Source organism: Odontesthes bonariensis, chromosome 18 (assembly GCF_027942865.1).
Source record: "Odontesthes bonariensis isolate fOdoBon6 chromosome 18, fOdoBon6.hap1, whole genome shotgun sequence".
In the NCBI taxonomy this organism is placed as follows: domain Eukaryota; kingdom Metazoa; phylum Chordata; class Actinopteri; order Atheriniformes; family Atherinopsidae; genus Odontesthes; species Odontesthes bonariensis.
The window spans coordinates 35,147,718-35,174,671 of record NC_134523.1 but is presented as its reverse complement, the minus strand read 5'-3'; the positions used below and the strand labels follow the sequence as shown (position 1 = coordinate 35,174,671).

General features: G+C 41.6%; 2 protein-coding genes across 5 annotated transcripts in view; both read left to right on the top strand.

Annotated features, from left to right (window-relative positions):
- Positions 1–26,954, top strand: part of rpl15 (ribosomal protein L15) — a 106,241-nt gene that overhangs the window by 68,113 nt on the left and 11,174 nt on the right. The window lies entirely within an intron of this gene.
- LOC142367081 (ubiquitin-conjugating enzyme E2 E1) lies at positions 6,138–26,927 on the top strand. Of its 4 annotated transcripts, none has more exons than XM_075448991.1 (7): positions 6,139–6,214; positions 7,603–7,641; positions 8,467–8,625; positions 8,729–8,779; positions 25,496–25,628; positions 25,955–26,102; positions 26,757–26,927. In XM_075448991.1, exons 3-7 carry the CDS (start codon positions 8,474–8,476, stop codon positions 26,852–26,854), a joined length of 582 nt encoding a protein of 193 aa, XP_075305106.1. In that variant the 5' UTR covers positions 6,139–6,214; positions 7,603–7,641; positions 8,467–8,473; the 3' UTR covers positions 26,855–26,927. The 4 variants fall into 4 exon arrangements, with proteins under 4 accessions (XP_075305105.1, XP_075305106.1, XP_075305104.1 ...); XM_075448989.1 differs by having other exon boundaries at positions 6,145–6,214; positions 7,603–7,645; XM_075448990.1 differs by lacking the exon at positions 7,603–7,641 and having other exon boundaries at positions 6,138–6,214.

Below are 26,954 nucleotides of genomic sequence, written 5' to 3'. Positions count from 1 at the left end.
TGTGATAGTATGTGGGTGTATCTGTCTCCATGGGTGACTTACATGTGTGTTTTGGAATCTTGAAAAGACGTACGCTATCACCAAGGTCACATATTCTCCCTGGAGGTCCGTGGTTATTTCAGCAGGACAATGCCAATGCCGTATCATCCTGCACGACTTTCAACAGAGTCGCTTTAGACACAGCGTGTGTTTGTTTGAGTAGCGTGTCTGCAATCCACATCTGTGTCTTATTGAAAATGTTTGCAGCATTATGATGATGAGCATCAGATAACATTAACAGCAGACTATTGTGTGGCTGAAGTCTTGTATTCAGAAAGAATGGACATAGATTCCTCTGTAAAACTCCCACAATTATTATCCTCAGTTCCTAAACAGTTAAAAAATGTTGTTAAAAGGAGGGTCGGTGTCACACAATGGTAAACATATTTCCGTTCCAACTTTTCTTTCGAAGTTTCAGACCATTTTTTCTCGAATTATGTTTGTAGTTTGTGCAAACTTATAAACAGGGTATTAGATGACACACATAGTGCTGTGGCACAGGTGAGAATTTTTGATGAAAATACAATTTGTACAACGTGATCTCAAGTTTATGCTACGCATATGGAGAGGCTATCTAGTGCAAACAATATGTCAGATTTGATCTTTTGTGCACAAAATCAGACTTTGTGAGCACAAGTTATTGTCTCACACCAACAAAGTCAATGCAAACAAGATATTAACGTAAGCACAAGTTATGGATCAATTGATCAGAAACCAACAACCCATTTATAAACAGATCCCTAAAAATATCAAGTTAAAACATCAAATAGAGGGAAGACCTAAAAGGTTTTGATGGCAGATGCCTTGTCATTATGACAAGCATGAAGAAGGTGGGATGAGATTAATCTTAACATACTGCACACTCTTAAATCCTGGTAAGATTCTGAGCTTCCAGAAACTGAAGGACAGTTTTCTTAGTTTTACTGAATCTGAACCTAGTATGCAAGACTGTCAGAGTTCAGATGGGAGAATGGGATTCTTCTGTGTTTCCCATATACCGTATATTTGTATTATCTGTTTAAGGAGAATAGAGATCAGACTGATGAGAACCTGGACAGTCAGCTGAACATGTTCTTTAACATTTTCAGATGAAAATGATCCTCGCCAGCCCCCAACCACACAGACCTCACTCCCTTTGTGTTGGAGGATACCCTTTATATAACATCGTGATTAAACACCAACAACAGAGTGTGTTAAGTCAAAGGCTTCTTCAGCTCTACTGCAATAAGGACCAGTACAGGAGGACATCCCTTCCCACAACAAAAACCATAAACAATGAACACTTATTGTTATTCTTCCTATTTATTTATTCAGTTATTTCATGTGTATAATTTATTTTATTGTAGATTTCTCCTCCAGTCATTTATCATACTGCAACAATAAAAATATCCCCTCTGGGATTAATGAAGTATTATTCAATTCAGTTCAGTTTAATTCAATTATTCTCTCATGTCAAGGAAATGTCTATATAATGAAGATATGTGTCAATATTTCAATGCACAGATCAATTTCTGACTAAATGTATCGTCCTGTTCGTGTGGGTGTGAACATACAATATGGGTGGAAATGTTGGCAAGTATTGCAAGTTCTGTAAGTGACAAAAAAACTATTTAAAAATCTATTTGCTTCTGTGTTGTCAGTTCCCTCTCTGAGTAATGATTCCTATTTCCCAAAGTGCCTTTTTCATTGCTTTTGTTGTTCTGAAAAAAAAAAAGAATGATCTGATTGTTCAGCAAGTAGGTGCACAGTGTGGTGCACCGGTGACTGCTGCCAAAGCATGCGTGTTGAAAACAGAACAAACCACTAAACTAACTAACACTTGTCGATGGCCCTCTTCACAGGCGCTGCGCCTGCCGTGTTCTGAGCAGGAGACGCAGCTTTGCTGTGGTTTCAGTCCCTTACTGCCTTGCAAAATCAGCAAAGTGGAGCAACAGTGGCAGAGTTAATTATGGTTGACACATCAAGAGGGGGGAGGGGGAGTCCTTTCCACCTCCCTTCCTCCTTCACAGGCTGCGGCAGGAAGAGTCTGGCAGAAAAGGAGAAGCCACTCGTGCATGGATAATAATGTAACATTTGCAGTGAGAGGAAGCTAATCAATAGGAGTGAAAAGGTCAAAGTTTGTCTGTGAATTTATAAGCGGCTAGTGTGCATAATAAAGGACATTATGCAGGGATAATGTGTTGGAGTGGAGGCACTGATTGGACACACGTGTTGTTTTACTGCTGAAAATATGCCAGATTATCGTGCCAAACAACAAGCACAATGTTCACCCTTTGTTAATTCAGAGAATGGACCTATGTACGTTTTAATGGTTTACTGATGTTGTTGACTTAAAAGTTTCATTCACAATGAAGAGTATAAAACGTGCTAAAAGGAAGTTTATAGGTTACTTATGTAAGTATGTTTAATCCACCCAGAAAAAAAAAGAACCAATTGTGAGCCCTGGTAGTTGGGCTACGGCTCTGGCCTTTAGAGAAACATTGTGTGGTTGAGTGATCACATATTAAAACACGTTAGCCATGGGAGGAGACATGAGAGACATGTCCTCAGTGACATCACAAATTCATTCTCATGGCTGAAGAAATGAAGATACAACAAATCTGACCCTCATTCCTCTGACACGCCTCTGTGGAGCAGCCTGCCGCTCTCACCGCCAGGAGAATTAGCCGTGGAAATTCAATAAAAGTGCCTCTTCATAACTGTCTGCCTTTCACATTAGCCACTTTGTTTAATGTTTGTTTAAGCTGCAGTAAATGACACTTGTGTAGGCATTTATCAAACGGTATAATGGTCTTTTAAAACTGCAACTCAGCTCTGTGTTGCTCTGTTTTTAGTTCTGAGTAGTAACTCAGCCTAACAGCCACAGGTAGCCTGCTTTTATTACTTCCCAGCCGGCACATTCAGCAGTTGTGTTTTTTGTTGTCACTTCAAATTGCTAAAAAAAAAACTCGAAGAAAAACTTTTTGTAAGTATAAACAATGCAAATAGTTAAATCTGTATTTTGTATCTATATTTGAACCTTTATTTAACAGATAAAAAGACAAACAACTATTGTTTTCACTGAGCCACTGTATTATATATTTTTTTAAAACACACACATTTGAAAAAAAGAAACGATTTCCCATCCCAGTGTTATTAAATTATATATTCGTAGTAGGCTATAGGTCAAATATGGCTTCTTTGATAAAGTAAGAGAAGCTAAGCACTTTTCACCAGCTGGTATAACACCTGCTACAGCTAAATGTAACAGAGCGACCAAAAGAAGGTTATTAACCATACTTTTAGGTTTTTTTTTCTTTGTTTGTTTTTCTGTATTTTAAAGTTCTGAGTAAGTTCTTGGGTTTCTAAAATAATCATATTTAGCTGCTTACATCTGGCTAATGTCAAGGTACACTGACAACATTTAGCTTCTTTCTGTAATGCCAAATCATGTTTTTTTTCACAACGCATCTCAGTAGAAGCCGCGTTCACATTGATGTGGTGTGAAATAAATAATAACTGAAACCATATCACGATGTCGCCTTTCTGCTGCTGGACCAACACTTCCGGCGAGAGCAGGCACGCTTCCATCCAGCGCCAGCGTCAAGTTCCTTTCGTTAACGGTGGGACCGGAAACTGGACTGCTTATTTATACAAAATAAAAGCACGAAATGACAGCACAGAAGCTCGCTGCGGACGCCCTTAAAATTCCTCCGCTGAACGCAACCTGTGGTGTTTTCAACATGTTTGTCAGAACAAACAGACTGACACGACGCAATGTAAATTCTAACAAAAAAAAATCAGACAAATGCTTAGAAGTTACAACATTTTGATTGTTAAGCTATTTATAATTAAAATATTAATATTTTATTACACTTGCAGTGAACTTGTGTATATATATATATATATATATATATATATATATATACACGCACACACACATTCATGTAACTTTACTGACTTTGACACATATTTAATTTTTAGCATATTTCCTCAAGATTTGCACATGTATGACATCCATCCATCTATCCATTTTCTATACCCACTGAATCTGTCGGTCGGGTCGCGGGGGGCCTGGAGCCTATCCCAGCAGTCATCTGGCGAGAGGCGGGGCACACCCTGGACAGGTCTCCAGTCCATCACAGGGCCACACAGAGACAAACGAGACAACCACACACACGCTCACACTCACTCTTAAGGACAATTTTAGAGAAACCAATTAACCTAACATGCATGTTTTTGGACAGTGGGAGGAAGCCGGAGTACATGTAGGCTATGACACAGGGGCGAGGCTAGGGCTAGGTGCCAAGGCACCACTAAAAAGATAGCTCGGCACCCCCTGGCTCAGCACATTTTTAAAATATTTTATTATGCAAAAACACTTTTTTTTTTGCTCAAGGATGCATTATTTTAGTGACCATTTTATTTATTTTCTAGCATTTGTTTTTGTTTTAACTCTTTACTCCCAAAATAAATGTTGAGTTATCTTCAATATTTGTCTCAGGCTCTCTGTTATCCCTGTCAAGCCACAGTCAGTGTTGTGCGTGAACGAGTTCAAAAGAACGCGTTCATTGAACACGCTCATTTTTTCGCGAACGTTGAACTGAACGCAACACGTTTTTTAATAAAGAACTTGAACGTGAATGAGTTCACATTATGTGTCATGAACGGCAGACATCACTGTAAATGAACGTTGGAATTTGTTTTCCATTGAAAACTGAGTGACATCTGTTTTCTCTTTTGAAACGCAACAAGAGAAATTCCTCCCTCCTGTATTCTCGCTGGTGCCGCTTAAATCATGTATCACCAGACAGAAATGGTTTTGACATTGGGTGCGCAGTGCATTGCGGGCAACGTAGTGTCCGGCTGAGAATAGTTGAATAACATACTGGCTTCCGAACGACGTTACCCGTGATGAATTGCGCGCGGAGGGCTGGAGGAGCGAGAGAGAGAGTGAGAGAGAGAGAGAGAGAGAGAGAGAGAGAGAGAGAGAGAGCAATGACGAGAGTGAGTGAAAGCGCTGCAATTAAAAAAAAAATGGCTAGTGGAAGTGATGGCACGGAGACAGACACCGATTCTCCTTCTGAACATTTAAAACAATTTTACACTCTTGCAAACCAAGACCCCGACGGCAAAAATCTTACCTTTCTGTGTAAGATATGTCCACCTGCGCAGCAAAAACAAGTTAGGACATCAACAACGTCCTTCTCGAATTTGAAACGGCACATTGAGTTAAAACATCCATCCAGTGTGAATGCATATATGCACGCCCTCGAGGGTCATAAGGGAGGAAAGGGAAAAAAGACCCCCTGCCAACCCCAAATGCAAATGACACTGCCAACTGGTCTACCTTGTCTGTACTGCTGCAAGTTTCATCACCTGGTAAGAAACCCACAATTGCAGTGTCATGAGCAAATGTCTACAATGAGCAGTTTCAAAGAACATATAGTGATTTCTAGCTCGTAGTGTGAAAAAAAGTATTTATTTGAATATCTCACGAAAAAAGTAAAATGAACTGAACTTTGAACTAGTTCAGAATTAAAATTGTGAACTTTGAGCATGTATGAACTGAACTTGAACTAGTTCAGAAAAGCTGTGAACTGGCACAACACTGACCACAGTCTTTTGAAATGAAGAGGTCAAAATTGAATGTTGTAGGGGAAAACACTACTCAAAGCAAAACTAATACGGCTCCAAAATTGATAAATGTACTAGTTTGCCTCAATTATTGAGAAATAATGTGCCTCTGTGAGCACTGGGGGCTGGGCACCCCTAAAGACCAGATCCTAAAATCGCCCCTGGAGACAAACGAGACAAACAACCACACACGCTCACAATCATTCTTAAGGACAATTTTAGAGAAACCAATTAACCTAGCATGCATGTTTTTTTGGACAGTGGGAGGAAGCCGGTGTACATGTAGGCTATGACATATAATACAAATATATAATTTTACATATACATACACACGTGCACACACACATATATAAATATATGTATATCCCTACTGCTCTTGGGGTCGAGACAGATAAAAAGTCTAATCTAATATATCGGTGGAACTGCACACATTTTTCTGTGCTTTTATTTATAAATAATTGACCGGAAGTTTCAGTTGTGCTCATTGAAGTTCTTTTACAGCAGTGCGTCCAGGCGGCGGAGGCACACACGCATAGTCTGTGCTTATACACAAAGAAAGGTATCCATTTCGAAAAATGTATATTACGGCGAGGAAATGATGTAAGATTTTGTGTAATTGTGTGCTCTTGAGGATGTTAGGACAACTGATGAGTCTGTCTTGAGGCCATGGATGAAATTAGAAGTCGGTCCATCCTGTGACTGTCTACATTCAGATCAGCTGCATGTCGACGCGCATTGCTTTTAAACGATAGAAAACGTCTAAGTGGCCGGCGTGTTGTGATCGGTTTTAATATCGTAGTGAGGGTTAGGAGGCGGTGTAAACAGTTTGGCAGAGCTATGCGACCTTGCTGACTTCCCTTAGGTGAAAGTTTAATTCGGCTGAAATTTGTTGAGGTGTAGTGTCAGGGGTTCCCTGTCGACTGCGACATCGCCCCGTCGATGTGTTTCTGCTTTTCCACGACTTATTCGACTCAGTCGACAGCAGAGGTCTGATGTTTGGCCGTGTATCACTCCGTGGTGTCGGACAGAAAGGAGGCCTGCAAGTCGAACTATTTTAACCAAATGATTTCCTTTGTCGCAGCCCGACATTGCTAAAAATAACGCCCGGGCACAAACGTTAGCTGGGCTCACAATTCTGCGTTGTGAAAGGAGGGGGGGACGACTACAAAATGCTTTTATATCACCCCACACACTGAGGACTTAAACTGGTGGAACTAGTTAAGTCGGTAAACGTTTGGTCCAGGCCTCGTAGTTAAAACGACGGAGACGTTTATGGAGTGCGTGGCTGCAGGGATCCATAGTTGCTCCCCTTCAATGCACGCGCTTGTACGTTTGTAGAAACGGTGTCCCAAATTCCGTTTACAATTCTTAATATTTACATTTATCAGGCGTATTGGCAGCAGTATTTCCTCGTGTTGTCGCTCATTGGGATTGTAGTGGAATTTCCTTAAAGTCGGCGCATCACGACACAGTTTTTACCTTTCAGGGAGATTTGGGCTCCAGAGCTCAACGCTGTCTGCGCACATTTTTCGCGTGAAAAAGACAGTTGTTGTGACTCTTTGACTTGTCCCTACTGTATTTGATGCTTGCAGAGTTTAGGAGTGCCGTCTGACTTTTTGCAGTTGCCTTTTTTTTTTTTTATATACCTTAGCCCTGAAGCAAGGTTCTACATGTAAATGTTGGACCTTTTTAATCAGAGTTTGAACCTAAAGTTCAGTGGCTCAGTGGTTAGAGTCGGTCGTTCAATAACCGGAAGGTTGGCACTCAAAAAAGATTGGTGGAACTGATAGCTGGAGGGGTGTCAGTCCAACTCCTTGTCACGACTGAGGTGCCCTTAAGCAAGGCACTGTACCCCCCATGCTCCCTGGGCGCTTCATAGCTGCCCACCGCTCCAGGTTGGCATCTGTCTCTGAGTGTGTAACCCTGTGCATGTGTATGTGTCAACAGGTGCCAACCTGGATGGGTTAAAAGCCGAGGACAAATTTCGTATGTATGCATGACAAATAAATTGGATCTTAATCTTAAGCAAGGTTCTACATGTAAATGTCGAACCTTTTTAATCAGAGTTTGAACCAGGGTTGCCAACTTTTCCAAAAACCTTGGAGTGAGATTTCAGCAGGTCGGTTCGCGACACATCTCAGAAGTTGTTCCACAGTAGATATGATGTAGATGCATGTACACATTTTATGAATATGCAATAGTGCAGAGTGTGGGGCCTTCCTCTAGAAAATTTAGCATTTCTTAAATGCAATTTCTTCCATTCTAGTCGATTTTAGGGTGACTAGTTAGACATGGCAAATCCTAAATCCACATCTCATTCATAGCCTACATCCTCAGCTGCCCTTCAAAAGACAATGTTGTTTAACAGAGAGAAACTAGTCTAGGCTGGTTCAACAAATTTCAAGGCAAAGGTGAGATGGTATATGTAGATTTTTAATGGAGTTTCATGCCATAGTCATAGATCAATTCAGAATTGAACAGAAAATGTACAAAATGACAATGTACACGGTCCCTCTTAAAAATAACTTAATATACTGACGTACCGACTAACGTAATGACAAGCCGTTTCCAGCGAATCGGCAATCAGACAGGGATTAGACACTCTGCTGTGGTCCAATCATGAGTTTAAGCATTCGGAAATTATAGAACGAGAGTGAAAAAAATCAACACAGAAAGACAAAAATGATCTAGCGTGAGATTTCTTTGTTAAGTGTGAGAGTGTGACACTAAGTCTGAAAGAGTGAGTGTCAAGGCAGATGCGTGAGAGTTGGCAACCCTGGTTTGAACCTAAAGTTCATGTTTGTCGCCAAGGCTCGGTATGTCGGATGAAGATTCTCGTGCCAGCACAAGCTCTTCCTCCTCTTCGTCATCAACCCATCAGCAGCAGCTGGAGGCAAACCCCCCAAAGAAACGAGAAAGCAAAGTCAGCATGAGCAAGACCTCCAAACTTCTGTCCACCAGCGCTAAAAGGTGAATGTTGATGGCCGAAGTCGGGGGGCAGCTCCCCAACAGGCCTCTGCTGGGAGTTGAATTTAAATGTCCAGCGTCTGATTATCTTGTTTGCTTTTTTCAGAATTCAGAAAGAATTGGCTGATATTACACTGGACCCTCCTCCAAACTGCAGGTAAGGGGGTCGTTTCATTCATGGAGTATCATTAACGTGTCTCAGCAGCAGTATTTTCTTCAGTGAGGACTAATGTAGACGTCTGAAAAGCCCACGTCTGTTTGCCAGTCTCCCACATTTAGGCATTTAAAAACCATCACACAGCAGGGTAATGAGGCACTAAATTGTCTCCTGTAAAAGGCAGAAGTCAGATAAGCTTTGTGTTTGCTGATCTTTTGACTTTTCCAGTAGGTTATCCAGATAAATGGACAGCTTTCTGTTCACATGAAGAAAAGCACACCTCCGCCTGCTCTTTTCACGCGTCGGTGGAATCCGGTTGTTTGGCCTCAGTGTGTAGCTGTCTGGTCAGAGTTCTGATCAAGTTCACTTGCTCCTTTTAATCATGTAAGCCTTGACGTGTGTACCAAAATCTTTCCGTTTCTGCACAGCTGCCAGAATAAACCGCAACATTTGATGTTTTAATGTTTGGTTCTTGTTAACATTTTGGATTATGACAGAAAACAAAGGCACTTAATCAGTTTGAAAAAAGAAGGCAGCATGTTTTTCTTTTGTTTTCACTGATAGCAGAATTCAAGCATTGTGTCTGTACTTGTTTTAAAACCCTCTATCAGCTGGGTGAATGATTAATCATGTGTGAATTGAAAGCAGTTATGAGAACTCCCTGCTCACAAGAACACTGGTGTTGGATTTGTCCACATGCATTGATTTTGCTGGATTGGATGATGTGTAGCTTCTGTGTACGCTCAGGGTCAGGGCTCCGCTTATAGATGGTTTTGTTCAGTCTGACATGCCACTCCCAGTAACTTTTTTTACATGCTTTAATAGCATTGAAGTGATGTTGTTGGTCTTGGCTAGCAGCTCGTGGCCATTTTAGACCAAATTTGATGTCATTTTTAAACTTTCAAGGCACCTTATATCACTGTTTCAGAAATCTTGACCTTGGAGGCTTTGAATGTGGATCTTGAGGATTCAGGAGTTTGGATCAGTCTGTTAGTTTCTGTTGCTCAAACTAATCTAGTCAGATTAGTTGATTTGTATTCAGCTTTATGAAAGCTCCTTACATCGGTTTGCTTCTCTTTAACGCTTTGTGCTGACAGAGATTGTATCCTAACACTGTCGAAGTTGTTCTCATTCATATATTTTTCTGTTTCTGATATCAGATGACAAAATTGGCATATTGACTATTAATTCAATTCAATTTTATTTATTTATATAGCGCCAAATTACAACAAATGTCATCTCAAAGCACTTAAAGATTCAAGCCAATTAGATTCCAATTCATTGTCATGAAATCATAATCCAATTAATGAAATTCCAAATGAATCCCATTCATACAAAACCAATTTAAAAGCCTAGCTAAGAAAACCAACAGATTGCACCGAAACTTCTCTTCGATTCATTCTCCCGTCCTGAGCATGCACGAGGCGACTGTGGAGAGAAACGACTCCCTTTTAACAGGAAGAAACCTCTTTCAGAACCAGACTCAGGGAGGGTGGCCGTATTTTTTAATTTTTAATTTTTTAACAGGTATGATGCTCATTCAGTGAAACGGCTTGAAGCAACACGTTATCTAGATTGTTTTCTCGCACAGTCCACAGCCTTCTAATGCAGAAGGACAACACTGGGAACACATTCTGCTGCTTCTGTCTGCCACTTAGCAGGGTGACAGCAGAGAGAGAGAGACTATGTTCTCGCAGGGTATTACTAGAGACATCCGTCTTAAGTCACTATTTGTTGTTAGTCGTTTGTGTTTCCTAATGAGCCGCAGTAATCTCTGAAGGGTAGCTGAATTATGTGAGAAAATTGCCATGTTGGAAACGCAATCTATGAAACAACTTTCAAGCCAGCGAGATTTGGTCTTTCCAACAAGTCTTGGGAGTTTAGGCACTTCGCTTGGAAGTAATGACAGGCCTGTTGTTGATTATTGGCACTAATGTGCATGTCTGGATTGCCGGTTATGATGTCTCGGCCTGACAGGCGAGCTCAAAAACTACCAGTTAGGTACCTGAGAGCCAAAACAAGCGTTTAGAAGAGGCACGTAGTCTTCAGGGGTGCTTGAGGCTTCACCAGGAGCTGTTTCCCTCTACACTCCTCTCTCTGTGTATTGTGTTCGAGTCAAAATCTCACCTTTGGCAAAACCTGCACTGCATCTGCACCTTCAGAACCACAGCGGTGTCCTGGATTGCACTGAACCTCGACAAGTCCAGGTTTAATTTAAAGTCAGTCAGGTCCAAGTCAAAAAATAAGGCCCTTTGTTTAGAATGCGTTTCGCCCTGTTGTCCGTTTATAAAGTCCTGTTTATTGCGGAGGGCGAAATAAATGCTCAGAGATGATGTGCGTCTGAGCCTCATCAATGATGATTATGCCTCCCAAGTTAAGCTTGAGAGCTGATGAGACGAGCAAAGTCAACAAATCTGTCAGAAACACTAAAGCTGTGTACACATGAACACGAGTATTTTTTTATAAGCACAGATTTTTCTGTGCTTATAAAACCCATCGTTTTATAAGCGATGTTTGTACCCATCGTCCACAAGCGAGCACTGAAACAGAGCGTTGTGGGAAATCGTCTTCGAGGGTGAAGATTTTGACTGACTTTTATGTGTGGACTGGGAAAAAAGGGGATTTTACAGATGGAGACGCCATCAGTCTTTGAGAGCGAGCTTGTTTTCCTTGAACAATGATGAAAGAATCTTCGTATATCAGGACATCACTGTTGCATTTGACCGAGCTGCTTCACACATACTTTGAAGGCAGGAAACGGTTAGGAAATCTACTGTCCAAAAAAGAATTGCACGCACACAGCAATCTAGCATTTTTATATGGATGGAGATTTGTTTATTTTTTTTCTAAACGGTGCTGTGTCTGTGCAATTGTTTAAAAAAAAAAATTTAAAATTGGGACCAGAGAAAAGGAAAAGCTGTATGAAAACTGGTAGGGTCTGACAAGAAGTTGTGGGAACCAAAATACTGAATCCCACAAATTTGAATTCACTCACAAGGACTTTTCAAGAAAACGTTTTGGGCTAAATATTGCATTATTTCAATAGAGAGATCCCACAAAGACCCTGTAACAAGCATATATGTGCATATCAAAGCCTGATGTGTTGTTGCTCTGTTCCACAGAGGTCCACTGTATCACGCCGCTGCAGTGGAGAACGTGTTCCTTCATTACCAGGAACACGCTTTTAGTTTTTGATTCAGTAACGCACGTATTCTCCTGCTACTGCCGAGACTCACCCCAGCACTGAATGTGTATTAGTCCACGAAAAAAGGGTCATATTTATTCGAGATTAAGGTCCCATCCACACGTAGCCGGGTATCTGCTAAAACGAATATATTTTTCTACGTTTGGACCTGTCATCCACATGAAAACGCATAAAAACGCATCGTACACGAATGTTTTTAAAAACTCCGGGCAAAGTGAAGATTTTTGAAAACTCCGTTTATGCAGCTGCGTGTAGACAGAGATAACCGGAGTTTTGCGTTTTCGATCGAACGTCACAATATGCGCCAAAACAACAACAAATCTGCTTTAAAGTCTAAAGTGCGACCTTTGTTTACTGAAGAAGCATGGATGTCTTGAGAACTGTGGTGGTTATTATTGTGCAGGCGCTGTTTACTGCCTTGATTTTACACGCCCAAGTCGTACTCCTCTCTCCTGTCGCTGTCGGAATTATTACGTCCTCATATCGAGGGGCAGTCATGTGATCACCTGTCAGTGTGCTCAAAAAAGTTGCGTGCACACTTTATTATTTAGCTGACGAGGGCAGATTGCGCAAAACAGCAAATGCATTTGGGTTGTCAAGACAGGTGAAAACGCAGATGTTCGGTTATGTGTGGAAGGTGTTTTTTTTCGAAAACGAGGTAATGTGGATACAAATTATTTTAAAAACGGAGGGGGGGAAACATTTGGTTTTAAAAATACCCGGCTACGTGTGTACATAGCCTAAATAAAAATGTCAGTGTCCAGCTATTTACTTTTTTATTGACCATATAGTTGAACTTTTTTAATGTTTGTATTAATCAATGAATGGCACACAGATAAATGAGGACATTGTTTGTATTTACATGGAATTTATTGGTTACAACACTGCAGTTCTAAGTGTTAAGCCTTTTGTTAGGGAAGTCTGCAGAAGAAGTGTTTCCGAGCTTGTCGGGAACACAAATGATGAAAGATCAAGATGAGCAAACAGCGGAGTTGGAACATCTGCGCCGTATGTTTTGGAACAGATTCTAATTTGTCACAAAGTCATCTTTACTCTGATGAACCATACTTTAGTTCTCCTAGAAGATGCCGTGAAAGCTGCATTTTCTGGGGTTGCTCTGTGTTTATTTAGTGATACAAAAATTCGGGAGCCATCCATCCAAACAAGCTAAAGGAGACCTGCATCATCGTGTGACAAATTTATCTGTCCAACAGATTACCTTATTTCTTCATTTAGTGTAGTTCCACTGTCTAGAAAACACCTTCCTTTTTGCATCAAATGCAGAAAAGCAGAGTTTTAATGGCTTTTGGTGATTTCTGCCTCATTTAGCACAGACTCTGCTCATTAGGCTTTGAATGGTGCAGGTTGGTCCCGCTCATTGTGTGTTGCTCTCGTTTTATTCTCTTTTCCTCTCTGATGCTCTCCTTTTTTTTCTGTCTTCCACCTTGCTCTCTGCCTACTGGCATTCTCATTCACTACATTTCCTCTTGAGATGTTGCTTGTGGGTGTCAGATTCCACACATTCCAGCCTCAGGCCTCATGACTGCTAAGGAAATTTTGATGCTGTCCACAGTGGGGCTATTAGTGTGGAATATGTTTTGACAGATAGTCTCATGAAGATTAATATTCATTGTTAGTACTATATGGAAATAATATTTTTGAATACCTTCTGTGTGTCTGTGGGCTCTGGTTCAGCTATAGAAACAGCTGGTTCAAGGCTTCCAAGCTGGAGATATTTCCTCTGGGTGGCTGATGCCAGCTGTAATCTGTCCACACACACACACACACGCACACACACATCTGAAGTGTTATTGGTTTGCATGTTTGATACAACTGAGGATTTCTCAACAGCTTCTTCACAGCTATAAAAAGTCTCCTCTCTGGAGAGGAAGTGGCTGGTCTGTATGCTGCTGTTACCTCAGAGAGCCCTGAAAGCACAGCAGCGTTTTTTAGCTGCTGCACAGATGGAAGTTTGAAGGAGGGAAGTTTCCCTTCCGAGTGCCAGGCTTTGGTTCAGCTGCACGGGAAGGGAGAGGTTTAGCAGCCGCGACAGCGACGCTGCGGCTGTTTTCTCCTCGTGCGTGCGTAGGTCTGTGCGTGTCATCATGTTCTAATGTCCTGGGAACACTTGCTGTAGTGAGAACAGCTACAAATGTGGTCTTGAGTACTTTGGCAGCTCAATGTGGAAAACATTTTGTCAACAATATCCCACCTGTGAAACGTACATTTTTTTAGAATAAAAGCTTAGAGCAACACTTTGTTTTACAGGTCTGTAAATTCCTGATAATTTTCCAGGAAGTTGCCTTCAAAGGGCTGTGTAATCTGGTAGCAGTTACAGGTAAAATGGAATATGTGCTCACTTGGTGCTCTGCCAGTTAATTGTTTTCATTTAATCTTAAACCTTCTTACTCATCGTTTGTTTTACCATTCTTGTCCAGGGAAGAAAAAAGGTTACCATCCAAAGAATTTTTAAATAAAAGTTACCAGTAGATCTAATTATTATTTTAGTGACGTTTTTCATTTTAATCTTTTAAAGTTGGAGTTTCTCTGACATACCCTGACTTTGTGACATAACCGTGTATTTGAAAACCAGAAGTGGTCCAATTGGCACCTCAGACAAACTTGAAGCCTGATAAGGAGATCTTGATTTCTGGCCCTTTAGACCTTTATCATGCTTTAACATACCAGAACTTGGTTTTGCAGTCACTTTGGTCCATCTTAGGGAAAATATAGTAAAACAGTATTTTCAAATAACATTTAATTGGGAATGCTCTGAAACTTTGAGAGAAAATATCAATCTTGGGCTTAAACTCACCAGGTGATCGCTCTCAAGCCCTCATGAGATATGAAACACTGATGAAAGCGATTACATTCAGACATTAATCACTTTTCTTGTACTCAACAACGTTGTGCTAAATTTTCACATGAATCACGTCTAAATGTTGTTGTTTTTTTTTGTTTTTTATGCTTTAAAAATACCTTTTTATATAGCATTCAAGTGAATCGTTTAAATCGGGGATGTCCAAAGCCGGTCCTGGAGGGCCGCTGTCCTGCAGGCTTTAGACGTTGCCCTGCTTCAACACACATGATTCAGATGAAATGGATCACTTCACAAGATTGGCAAGTTCTGCACAAGCCTGCTAATGCTGCCTTGATCTGAAGCAGGGCAACATCTAAAACCTGCAGGACAGCAGTCCTCGGGGACCGGGGCCCTCGAGGACCGGATGTGGACACCCCTGGTTTAAATGCTACTTTGCACTGCACAAAAATCAATAGATGTTGTATAGGGTGCCCCTTCGTTCTGCTTGGCCATTCTGTTTGGAAGGTATAGGTAGAATTAAATAGATTTTTGACGTCTCTAAAAGCAGTGCGCTGTACCTCACAGTGCAGTAACAAGTGTTTCTTACAGATTTATGCTGTATGAAAAGCACCATTTTAATACAAACGGTGAATAAGGGCACTATTTGCTCTCTACTGAAACTCCACACAGTGAGTCACAGGGACGCTAAGTTTGCAATTTGTTTCAATGTTTTGGTTAATTAGCACACAGCTGTCAGAACAGAGCTGCTTTTATTCCCCCAAGATTTGAAGTGACTGCAACACGGTTAAGATATTCCGATTAGAATTTGCTGTCATGAGTCTTTCTGTCCACAGTAACCATCTATAACCTACTTTTTCTCTGAGCAAGACAAATAACGGGGGTCTGTGTGTGCAGGCACAGCTTAAGTTGAGTAATGAGAAGAGCAGCAGTCTCTGGTAGCTTTCATGTTAAATGAATCATAAATATTTCACAAGGGGAGAATAGTCTCATTTGAAATTAACTAAATGAACTGACTGTTTCAGTCCGAAACTTTGGTTAAAGTTGGAGAATATATGTTTTTAATTTCAGTCTTTTTAATATAAATTACTAAATAATATCAGGATTAGTGCTGTGCGATATAGCCCTCTATTGTTTATATCATTGTTGGTTTTTTTTTTTTTTTTTTTTTTTTTTTTAAAATTACACGTTGTATGAACAATGAATGAAGGCTAAATGTAACTGCAGCAATGCTACTACTTTGCGGTAGCATTTTTACGTCACCTGCAAAGACTCATCAGTCTCATCAGCCACAACTCTAGTTGTATATAACTGGCTGCACAGTGGATTCTCTTCTGTAGTTTCATCCATGTTCACAATTTTCATTATAAAAGTTTGAATAAAATACATGTTTCTACAAATCATACTGTATGAAACCAAAATATCAATTTGGGATTTCATCCTCTTAATTTCTCAGATGAATCCCTCTTCATCCAGACCTTTTAGGCTTAGCTTCTTTAAATATTTCCAGGGTTGAAATGAAGCAGATCTAGACAACAGGATTCATGATTTGATTACTCGATTGATTTGTTGTGCTCCCAAACCTGCGAGTATCAACAGCAACGTTTTTCTACACTGTGGAATATCGGCTGTCAATTTAAGCACTCAAGACGTGTCTACCTAGAACAGCGACGTAGGTGCATACCCTCTATAGCAGTTCTGTGATATATTCAGCAAAGAACATTTACAGGCTGATTGCTGTTGTATAAGATTGGTAGGATGGCAGGGAGCAGGAGTGTGGCACTGTTCTATTATATTGTCAGGGTTAGGCTGCTTATTACAGTGAGTCTCTGTTTTCACAATGTTATTACAAGCAGAGAGTGGGGAGTGAAAATGAAGCACATTGTGTGCTGCTGACATATTAAGATCTGTGCTAAACAAATGATATAGGCACATCACATGCCTAATGGTAAAATACATGACAGAGACAGAACCAGGATTAAAAATTAAATAAATAAAAAATGGGTCAGGAGTGATAACAAAATGTGCTTTCTACAGACGGAGCAATATTCTGTTTCCTTGTGCAGTAGTAACAATTTGGTAGTCTGAGCAAGTAGTAAGATATTTAGTTACATTACTTCATTTCAAACCTTCTACTGTTGTAAATTAGTCTCCGGTTGTGCGATTCTGAATTGATTCCTTGGTGTTACAAATGATCTTTGTTTTGTGGTAAGGTTAGTATGTTGGTGGAAGGAAAAAAAGTAGTTTTTTATTGCTGATCTTTAACAAAGGTGGTAGGTGGGTGTGTGGTGGTGGTGGTGGTGATGAGTGATTCAGTGATTTGACAACTAAATTTGGAAGAATGGCTACAGAATGCAATCAACATTTAACATGTGGCATCCCCTGTAAGCATTCAACTGTTGGAAAAAGTTCCAATTTCTAAATTTGAATCTAGGAAGAGTGGTTATAACAATGCCATATTAATTTAGGGACAGCTGTGGCTCAGGGGGGGTATAGCAGTTTTCTGCCATTTGGAAGGTCAGTGGTTCAATACTGTGCTTCACATGTTGAAGTGTCCTCAGGCAAGACCTTGAACCCCACTTTGCCTTCATTGCACTCATCAGTGTGTTCTAAGCGTGTACAATGGAAGAACAAAAAAAACACTCTATTGGATAGAATCTGTATGGACCAAAAGGTATTGCATGAATGTGTGTGTAAATTGATGAATGTTGCTTGTTGTGTAAAAGCACTTGAATGATAATGGTTAGAAAAGTACCCGATAATTGCATCCCATTTACCATTTAATTCCTAATGGGAAATTATATTGTTGCAGTATACATGTTAAATTGATAAGAAAAACAAAGAGTTTGTCATAAGGCTATTGCTGTGGTCAGGAATGGCCTCCTTATTGCAGTGAAACTGAAGAAGACTCTGGCTGTGTTCGAAACCGCATAATACTCCTACTAACTCTTTGAGTTAGTATGCGAGTTTGAGTAAGCGAGAAGTTCCCGGATGCATACTAGATTCGCCGAAATGTTGGGTATGCATCATGAGGTTGCTACTCACACTCAAACTACCCAAGATGCAACCGCCGCCGATCGTCATTTCTTGTAAAAACGGCAGTTTCAAGCTAGCTACAACGAGGGTAGGTTCACTTCCTGTTTTCAAAACAAAAGCACCAATTGTATCGTAATGGCTTTCCCTATGATAAAAGGCAATGGGTATTTTATTTTGTGAAAATAAACGGAAGTGCGTTGCTCACTGGCTAGCTTTAGTAGCGCCGAATTCGTCGGAACAAAATTGTAAATAGCTGGTATTTTGTCAGATTTTCAACACGTTGGGGATCTAAACCACTACTTTCTCGCCTGAAAATGTTTCAAATGTTGCTAGAGCTTAGAGCTTAAACAAAATTGGCTTCAGGCCGGCTGATTTTGGCTCGGGCAGGAGGGAAATGCATTGTGGCTAAACGCTCTGCATACTGTCTGATCGATGAGTATGCAGAATGGAAGTATGCAGTTTGCAAGTATGTAGTATGCGGTTTCGAACACAACCTCTGACTGATGACACTCAGTGAGTGTGCAGTGTTGTCCATTATGTTTAGCTACGGTACTTGTGCAGCATTGTTCTTTCCACAATCCACTCTGTTGGCTCCAGAGTGTCCACCAGTACAGAACCATTATTCTTTAACAGTTTGTTCAGTCTCTGGCTCTAATACTGCTTCCCCAACAGACGGCTACGGAGAGAACTGCGCTTTCCACCACAGACATAAAAAGATATGCATCATCTTACTGCAGACATCACATGACCTAAGTTTCCTCAAGAAGAAGAATCTACTTTGTCCTTTCTTATAGATGGCCTCTGTGTTGCATTTCCAGTTCAGCCTGTTGTCCAGGTGAACACCCAGGTGTTCCACGCTTTTCTATCACGATGAAAATATTTTTTAGCTTATTCCTGGTCCTCCTAAAATCCACAATCACCTCCTTTTGTCTTGTGAACATTCATGATGAGGTGCTTGTTCCTAGCCTAGAAATCTAGACGCCCCTAGCGACCGCAAATTGAATTTGCTCCCGGGTGAGTCTAGTCAGTTGTGGTCGTTTTGTGAGGCTGAAAATCGAAACTTAATCAGGCCAATCAAATCGTGAGGAGCGGGGTCGGAGGCCGGGCTACCTAGTGCGACAGAGGTGCGACGTTTCAGTGTGTAGTTCCAGAGAGAGGTAAACAATGGCTGCGCCCAGCGAACAGTCTTTCGATTTGGCTTTGGCAGCGACTCTAGAAAATTGAAATATACAGTTTTCTTTGCGAGACGACATTAGACTACACACCACGATGTACTTTCCGTCGCGCTGACTACTTAATCCTTCTTCATCGCTCTGATTGGTTGTTGCGCCATCCTATTGCGTGGCGTTGAGTGCAGAGGCAACTTAACAGACAACCGTTTATCCCGCCCACACTGCTATCCAGCTTCACTGGACCCCTGTACAGCTTTTTGCTGTAAGGGTCTAGCTTGCTAGGCTAGCTTGTTCCCATATCATGCCACAAAGTGGTCGACCAGTTTCCTCTACTCGGCCTCTTGTCCATTACCGATCCGGCCAACAACTGGAGTCATCTGAGTGTTTCTGGCGACGGCAAGGACTCTTGGTTTGACCTGGAAGTCTGAAGTGTACAGAGCTGCTATGCTGCTGACAGAGCATGTGAACAGAGCGGAGCGTGGAGCGGACGGTGGAGCGGAGCGGTGAAATATGGTCAGAGCGGAGAGCGGTTTTCAATTCAAAAGCCGGAGCGAGGATTTCGCTCCGCTCCAGTTCGCTCCGATGCGCTCACAATGTCAATTAAAAATGTCGGATTGTTAAATTTGTATAATAACATTTTTGATTTAATGTAGTCTACAAACGCTATCGAGCGTGGATTGTGTATTTCGTCTGGAGTTTTGGGACACGGGAACGCTCGGAACAGGTCAGGTACCGTGAAGACATATTCCCCTTTCTGATTGTCTGAATTAAAGGGGAACTCCGGGGCATTTGAAGCGCAATCCCATTGGTAGAGGTTGTCAAATACTGACAGTAGGACACAGACCGGTGCAAATGCGGCGATTGCGCTGTTTGCGCAGCCTGTCATGCTAGCCAAATACGTGGTGGCTAAGGGGCAAGTGCTAAACCTTCCACGTAAAACAACAACTTGCACACTGCAGAAACGTCACACCACTTTATAAACCATCCGACAATAAAGTCACAAGCCTTACCATCAAAACCATATGCATGGTTCTCACATTACTGGCATGGGGACGTTACAAAACAACTTTATAAACAGCATGTCACTTACCGGTTGTCGGTATGGTCGCGCATGTGAAAGCCCAAAAGAGTCAATGGACGATACTCCCAAATACAAAACAATTATCTTCTCTAGAAAAACTGCGTTCAAGTATTTAAAACATTACAACAATATTACTGGGCATGTATTGTTGTAATGTTTTAAATACTTGAACGCAGTTTTTCTAGAGAAGATAATTGTTTTGTATTTGGGAGTATCGTCCATTGACTCTTTTGGGCTTTCACATGCGCGAGCATACAAACAACCGGTAAGTGACATGCTGTTTATAAAGTTGTTTTCTAACGTCCCCATGCCAGTAATGTGAGAACCATGCATATGGTTTTGATAGTAAGGCTTGTGACTTTATTGTCGGATGGTTTATAAAGTGGTGTGATGTTTCTGCAGTGTGCAAGTTGTTGTTTTACGTGGAAGGTTTAGCACTTGCCCCTTAGCCACCACGTATTTGGCTAGCATGACAGGCTGCGCAAACAGCGCAATCGCCGCACAGGGAGCGCCGATTTGCACCGGTCTGTGTCCTACTGTCAGTATTTGACAACCTCTAGCAATGGGATTGCGCTTCAAATGCCCCGGAGTTCCCCTTTAAGCTGACTGCTCAGGTGCTAGTTCTAACCGTGACCCTCGTTTCCTCTGCTTTGCTTCCGTTTCTGCTGATGCTCTCGCGGCCACACACACGCCTCTCCCTCCTCCTGCCTAGCCCAGCCTGGGCTCTCTCTTTGCTGTGTCGTGTGATGCATATTTAAGCTGAGTAATCTGGTGGGCTTCGTCCTGACGTGGTAGTTTTCTACCTGGCACCCAACATTTTCTAAACATAAATTTTTGTACGTCAAAGTGGCGATAATTTAACAGCCAGTTAAATAAGACAATACACCGGTCACATCATTAAATCAAACGCCGTGTGTCCCAGGGCCCTGTCATAATTACATGAAGTAAAAATGTCAGAAAATTCCTTCTCCTGAAAATTTGAGCGAGCGTGGAGCGATTTCGCCTTAGCAGCAGGAAAATTAAGGTGAGCGCGGAGCGAGTTTTGAGCGGAGCGTCCTAGCGCAACTTTGAGCGGGGAGCGAATGAGCGAACATCCTCCTGAGCGGGAATTGCGCTGCGCTCCGCTCCGTTCACATGCTCTGGCTGCTGACCACCTTCCCAGACACAGCCCTCTAGTCTCTCAAACTGTGGTTTGTTTGTGGCGCAGTCAATAATCCATGCTGTTGTGGAGGCATCCACCTCTGAGTTATAATAAATGTATTGGAGAAATCAAAGAACATGATCCACGCAGTGCTGCCTGCTTTGTCTAGATAACTGTGGGCTCGCTGAAGCAGACAGATGATATCTTCAACTCCAACCCCAGGATGATAAGCAAACTATATTCAGTCCTGAAAGGTGTTTCCTTGCTCACTCGGGTGAACGAATAAAGGGCTCTCTAGGTCTTTACTGTGGTGGGATATCAGGGAAACCATATATAGCTGTTATGTGCAGGCCCTCAGGATTGTGGGGCTGACACCGTCTGGACATGAAGTCTTCTTCCAGTTCACCATCTCCAGCAGCTGCTTCACCTGACTGGTGGAGACAGACAGGCTTGAGGGGCAGGCAGAGGTGGTCACAGTTGCCCTTTTTTTCACACATCGGTTTCATATATTGGTGCTTTATTGGAGCAAAAAAGATATTGTCCTTATCCTGCCATTCTTCCTCACACAGCTCAGAAAGCAGGCAACTTGACCCAGTATTGCTGTGATTTCCACACTTCAGCTGGTATCATAGAATTGGCTGAGTGGCAGCAGCGTTGTTGGTTGGAGCGGTGCATTCCGTGACACTGGCTTGCCCTCAGACACAGCCTGTTTTGCTTCTGTTACTACCTCCTTTGCCAAAAGTGTTTCAGTCCTGGGTTTTAAGTCCTTTGTTAAAAAATATTTCATGTCCTGATATGACGTGAGCTGGGGAGACATGGCTATGTTTAATTTTGTAGTGCTGGGGAACAAAGTGCTGCTTCAGTTTTCAACACTTCAGTGTGGCTTCTGCAGATAAATGCAGTCGGCTAAAGGAACATGTTCTATTGTGCTGTGCTGCAGGTTTTGGCTACACCGCTCTGTGCCGGCTTGAAAGGCTGAAAGCCAAAAGAAAACGGAGCTGAAATGTCAGCACTCTTCTTGCAGAGCATGTGTACACAGAGGTTATGGAATAAATGGCCCCTGATATTCATGTGAATGACACCAGTGGTGTGCATTGCCTATTACTGCCTCACACAAAGCACTGGGTGGCCTTTGTATCTGTTTGGGGGGGGGCACGTGGAGAGGAAGCTCAGGCTGACTCTGTGGTGCAGCTGTGAGTGTGAGACGCCCCTTGTTGTCGGGCAAAAGACAGTTGAAAATGATATAGTATTTGTTTTGGCACAGCTGCTGGTCCTGACTGAGGTCTTGCGGTGTGACCAGTAACCTGTGTATTAGCAGCCACATTGCAGGTCACTGCTGCCTGCCTGAACTGAACTGCAGGGAGCTGAATAAGATGAAGCACAGCACGATTTAATGTGTAGTAAAGCTCTGAGCAGACTGATGGTCCGTTAGAAACAGAGGAAACGTGCCGGAGGACAAAAAAAAGATTCTGCAGAAGGTGTCTTCTCTTTAATGATGAGATGGGATGTATTAAATGTGGTTTATAACCCAGCAGGAAGGTGCTCTCTTGTTCCTGGATGCTGATTGATGGAGTTGCTTTCTGAAAATATTCAAACAGCCATCTTGTGCAGCACTTTGTACACAGACAGTTAAACTGTGTGCAACTATCTGGGCCCTGCAAAGGCAAAGTCTAATAGTCATTCTTTTACAATTTTGTGCATTATCAGTTTGTTAGAAAATAATTACTAACTTCATACATACATGGCTTCAATGATTGGTCAAGTGTTGTTGTTTATTAATGGAACCTGAATGACGATTATTTTAGTTTAAAAATAAACAAAGGGGCAGAGGACTGAATACATGTGGTGAGGGCTACTTAATAAAATCTAGATGCACCACGATGCGGACATGGACAATTCTGAATTGATTTACATCTGTCAAACTACTTTCTGATGGCATGACGATGCCTTGATGATTGTTTTATAATTGCATCGCAGCCCTCTGAATCCTAAAAGAATTGTGAAGTGCCCAAAGATTCCCAACTTCAACCATTTAATAATGGACAAAAACTTCAGTGGCAACTTTTTCAATAACTGATCAACTTCAACAACTTGTCTCTCAAAATAATGAAGGTAGTGAGGAATATAAGTTGCACATTATGCAGCAATGAAAATCATGAGCTGCAGAGAAATAATTTGAGGGGGGGGGGGGAAGCACACAAAACTGTAAAATTCACTTAATATCTCATGTATATACTCTAAATGGTCACTAATAGTGCAGCATTTTTGCTCTGAAAGTTGTGTTGCTAATCAGCCAAAATGTTTATCTATATAACGCTGTCTGCTACAAGCTAACACCAGCTCATACATAAATGCATTCATATGATTGTATTGACCAATCCGCACGCTACTTTCTTGATTAACTGCTCTGTCTATAAAACATGAGAGAATAGTTGAAATAAAGTCCAGTGTGATGACAAGGCACCGCAAAGCGCCTGGATGCATGTTGTCAGCAGCCTGCTGTGGATGTGGAACTGATCGCGTTTGTCTTGTTGCCATCGGTTGGTCTGCGAGGAGCCTCAGACTCCCGACTGTGGTTGTTCCCTCCTCTGATAAAGAGCAGACAGCGAAGCATCTGCTGCACAAAGTGAGATTATTGCCTGATATTTAACTCTTCTGCTGTTACTCGGAGTAGAGCCACTTGATAAATGAGCTACTAACACTCGAGAAATCGGATTTGTGCACTTATTAATGGATTTTATTTACTTGAAATATTCAGATGGTTTGCAGCATTTTGTTCTGTGTTCCATTGTGTACCATTGGAAAAACAGTCTTTGATTTTCATCCCATTAACGTGCACTTATCGTTTCAACATAAAATGGTGAAGTGTATTTTGCAGTGCTTTGTCAGGCAGTCGGTTATGAGAAAATATCTCTGCATTAAACTGAGAGAAGCTGCTGCACACTCACTGTGTTGAATCTGAGCTCTGGTGAAGCAGCTTTAGTCATCAGCTTCATCTCTGCGGGCAAATTAAGCCATTTTATCGTTACCTACTCTGTCACCAGAATAACTTACATGGGCCATTGCTCTTTATTGCTATGAACTACCAATAATGTGGTGCGTGATAGATGTTTAGAGGGATTTCTGACTGCAGCACATTAGAATTATACAGAGGCATTTAAACGCAGCTGCGGGTCCTCAAGTTTAAGAGCTCATTTCCCTCAATAAAAGGACCATACCAAGCGCATTCATACTTGTTAAGAAAGTTCTGAATTTATATAGTAGCTGAGGAGATTCAACAGCCTTCGGGAGGAAATTCTACGTTGTTTTTTTTTTTATGTGCTGCTTGAACTTCCTACACCTCAGGCACAGATCCTGCAGCCCGAAGATCTTTGTGGTCATTTGTCCCTTTTTGTGATGGTTTTGAGTCTTTTTCTGGTTGAATCTTGTTTGTGCCTCAGCAGACGGTTTCGCCCAGAAGCCTGCTGACCCCTCAGGCCCCCAGGCCTACGCCCCACGGGCCTTTTGAATAATCCAAACATCAAATTAATTAATTTCACTTCTGATGGCTTTTTTTTTTTTCAAAATACAACTTTAAAATGCCATTTAAAAACCTGACATAAATGTATTTTAATTCCTGACCTGATGAATATTGTAGAACTTGTCATTAGTTTTATGTTATTCTTTGACAGGTATGACTAAGAAAAATAACTTTATACTCTGTGGTGTTAACATATTTAGTTAATTCTTATTTGAAATAAAAATTTATTCAGTTGTTTAATTTGAAATGCTGACACATTCATCTTTCAGCAGATGGGTGAAATACAGGGATGATGGAAGTTTCTGCCTAATGAATGAACTGAAGCTAAAGACCCCCCCCCAACAACCTAATTTACCGGGGTTTTAATGAAAATAAGTATATTTAAAAAATTCTATATCAGGTTAGTTATTTTATTTTCTCAGTTGCATGCAACTGTAGAATGGCTTATTTTCAAACCTTTCCACAGGGAAATGCATGGTACAGTTGCTGCATGACACACACACACACACACAGTAAACTTTAGAGGTGAAAGGCAGATCAGAATTGTGGGTGTTATTATTTGGGAACCAGACCACACATGAGCAGCAGCCTAAAGTCAATTACAGCTCTACAGTAGAGCTGTGTTCTTTTTTTGTTTGGATCAATGGAGTGGTGTTGATTTTAGATATGACTGAAAAGTATGAGGGATATAACTAAATGTTCTGTAAACTGTTTAACTGAGATTTCATGCTTTGTGTCAACAGCGCTGGACCTAAAGGAGACAACATCTATGAGTGGAGGTCGACCATCCTGGGCCCTCCAGGCTCTGTGTATGAGGGTGGTGTGTTTTTCCTGGACATTGCTTTCACACCAGACTACCCCTTCAAACCACCTAAGGTGACACAAAATTTCAGTAATTGCTAGTCAACAAGGCCTCTTCTGTAAGATGTTTGCATAGAAATCTCTACGTCTTTTTCACAGGTGTAGTTTTAATGTATTCCACTAGAGGGCGCCATCAGTCTGTGGAAAGCAGCTGATAGAAAATGCCGCAAAAATTCCAAGGTCTCATAGATTTGGAGAATATGATAAATCACCTGTTTGTTTTAGGTAATAGACTCTTATCCTGGAGTGGTTGTTAATGGAGAGGCATCCTGAAAGACTTGCATGGAGATAAATGTGTCAAAGCTGTGGGTGATAGGCCTGATATCTCTTTGTGTGCGCAGGTGACGTTTCGTACAAGGATCTACCACTGCAACATCAACAGTCAGGGGGTGATCTGTCTGGACATCCTGAAGGACAACTGGAGTCCCGCCCTCACCATCTCCAAGGTCCTCCTGTCCATCTGCTCCCTGCTCACTGACTGCAACCCTGGTAAGAGCTGCCAATTCCACACAAATGGTACAAACCTATTTGTCACAGTATTTTCTCATCAAACATGCTGTGTTTGGAGATTTTTCTCACATCAGGTCTTTTACTGACTGGATGTTATTGTACTGTACTGGTACTTCACTCTTCTGTGATTATAGATCACAGAAGATTTTTTTTAATTTATTTTTTTTAGTTAATTTTATCTGAATGTACAGACTTTTGCTCCTAATAATAACCTTAAAGACTGACCACACTAACAGAAACATAACTCAGAAAGTTTGTTTTAGTTTAGGCAACAATAATCATTTTTAACGCCCAGGTTACATTTTTAGGTTACATTGTCTCTGGACACCATGAGCACAGTCAACCAATCAGCAGACAGACAGAAGCATGAGAGCCCTGTAGCACACAGAGCCTGGGTTTACTCGCTGACATAAAAAATACTTGTATCAAAGACTGTCAGATGTGTCATGATTACTGGCAAGAAATAAAGTGACCCTTTTCCTGTCATGTCAAACTGCAATGTCTCACCTGACATTGTCATTTCTACAATACAATTCTGATGGGAAACCGGTATCACACAGCTCTGATTCATGCATTTAAGCAGAACCAGCACAGGAAACGCTCATCTGTCTTGTTTTGTTGTTGTTTTGACAGCTGACCCTCTGGTTGGAAGCATCGCCACACAGTACACAACAAACAGACCTGAACATGACAGGATAGCCAAACAGTGGACCAAACGCTACGCCACATAATGAGCCGAGCAGCTGCCTGCTGGACGACCTGGGGAATGTGGGGGGTGGTGGGGGCGTGACTTGTAGCAGAGGAGGGAGGGGGGTGGGGTGGGTGGGGATT

Excerpts from the sequence above, each read along its gene's own strand:
- LOC142367081 (XM_075448988.1), top strand. Across the intron at positions 8,780-25,495 it reads GACCCTCCTCCAAACTGCAG|CGCTGGACCTAAAGGAGACA; the intron begins GTAAGGGGGTCG and ends TTGTGTCAACAG. Across the intron at positions 26,103-26,756 it reads GCTCACTGACTGCAACCCTG|CTGACCCTCTGGTTGGAAGC; the intron begins GTAAGAGCTGCC and ends TTGTTTTGACAG.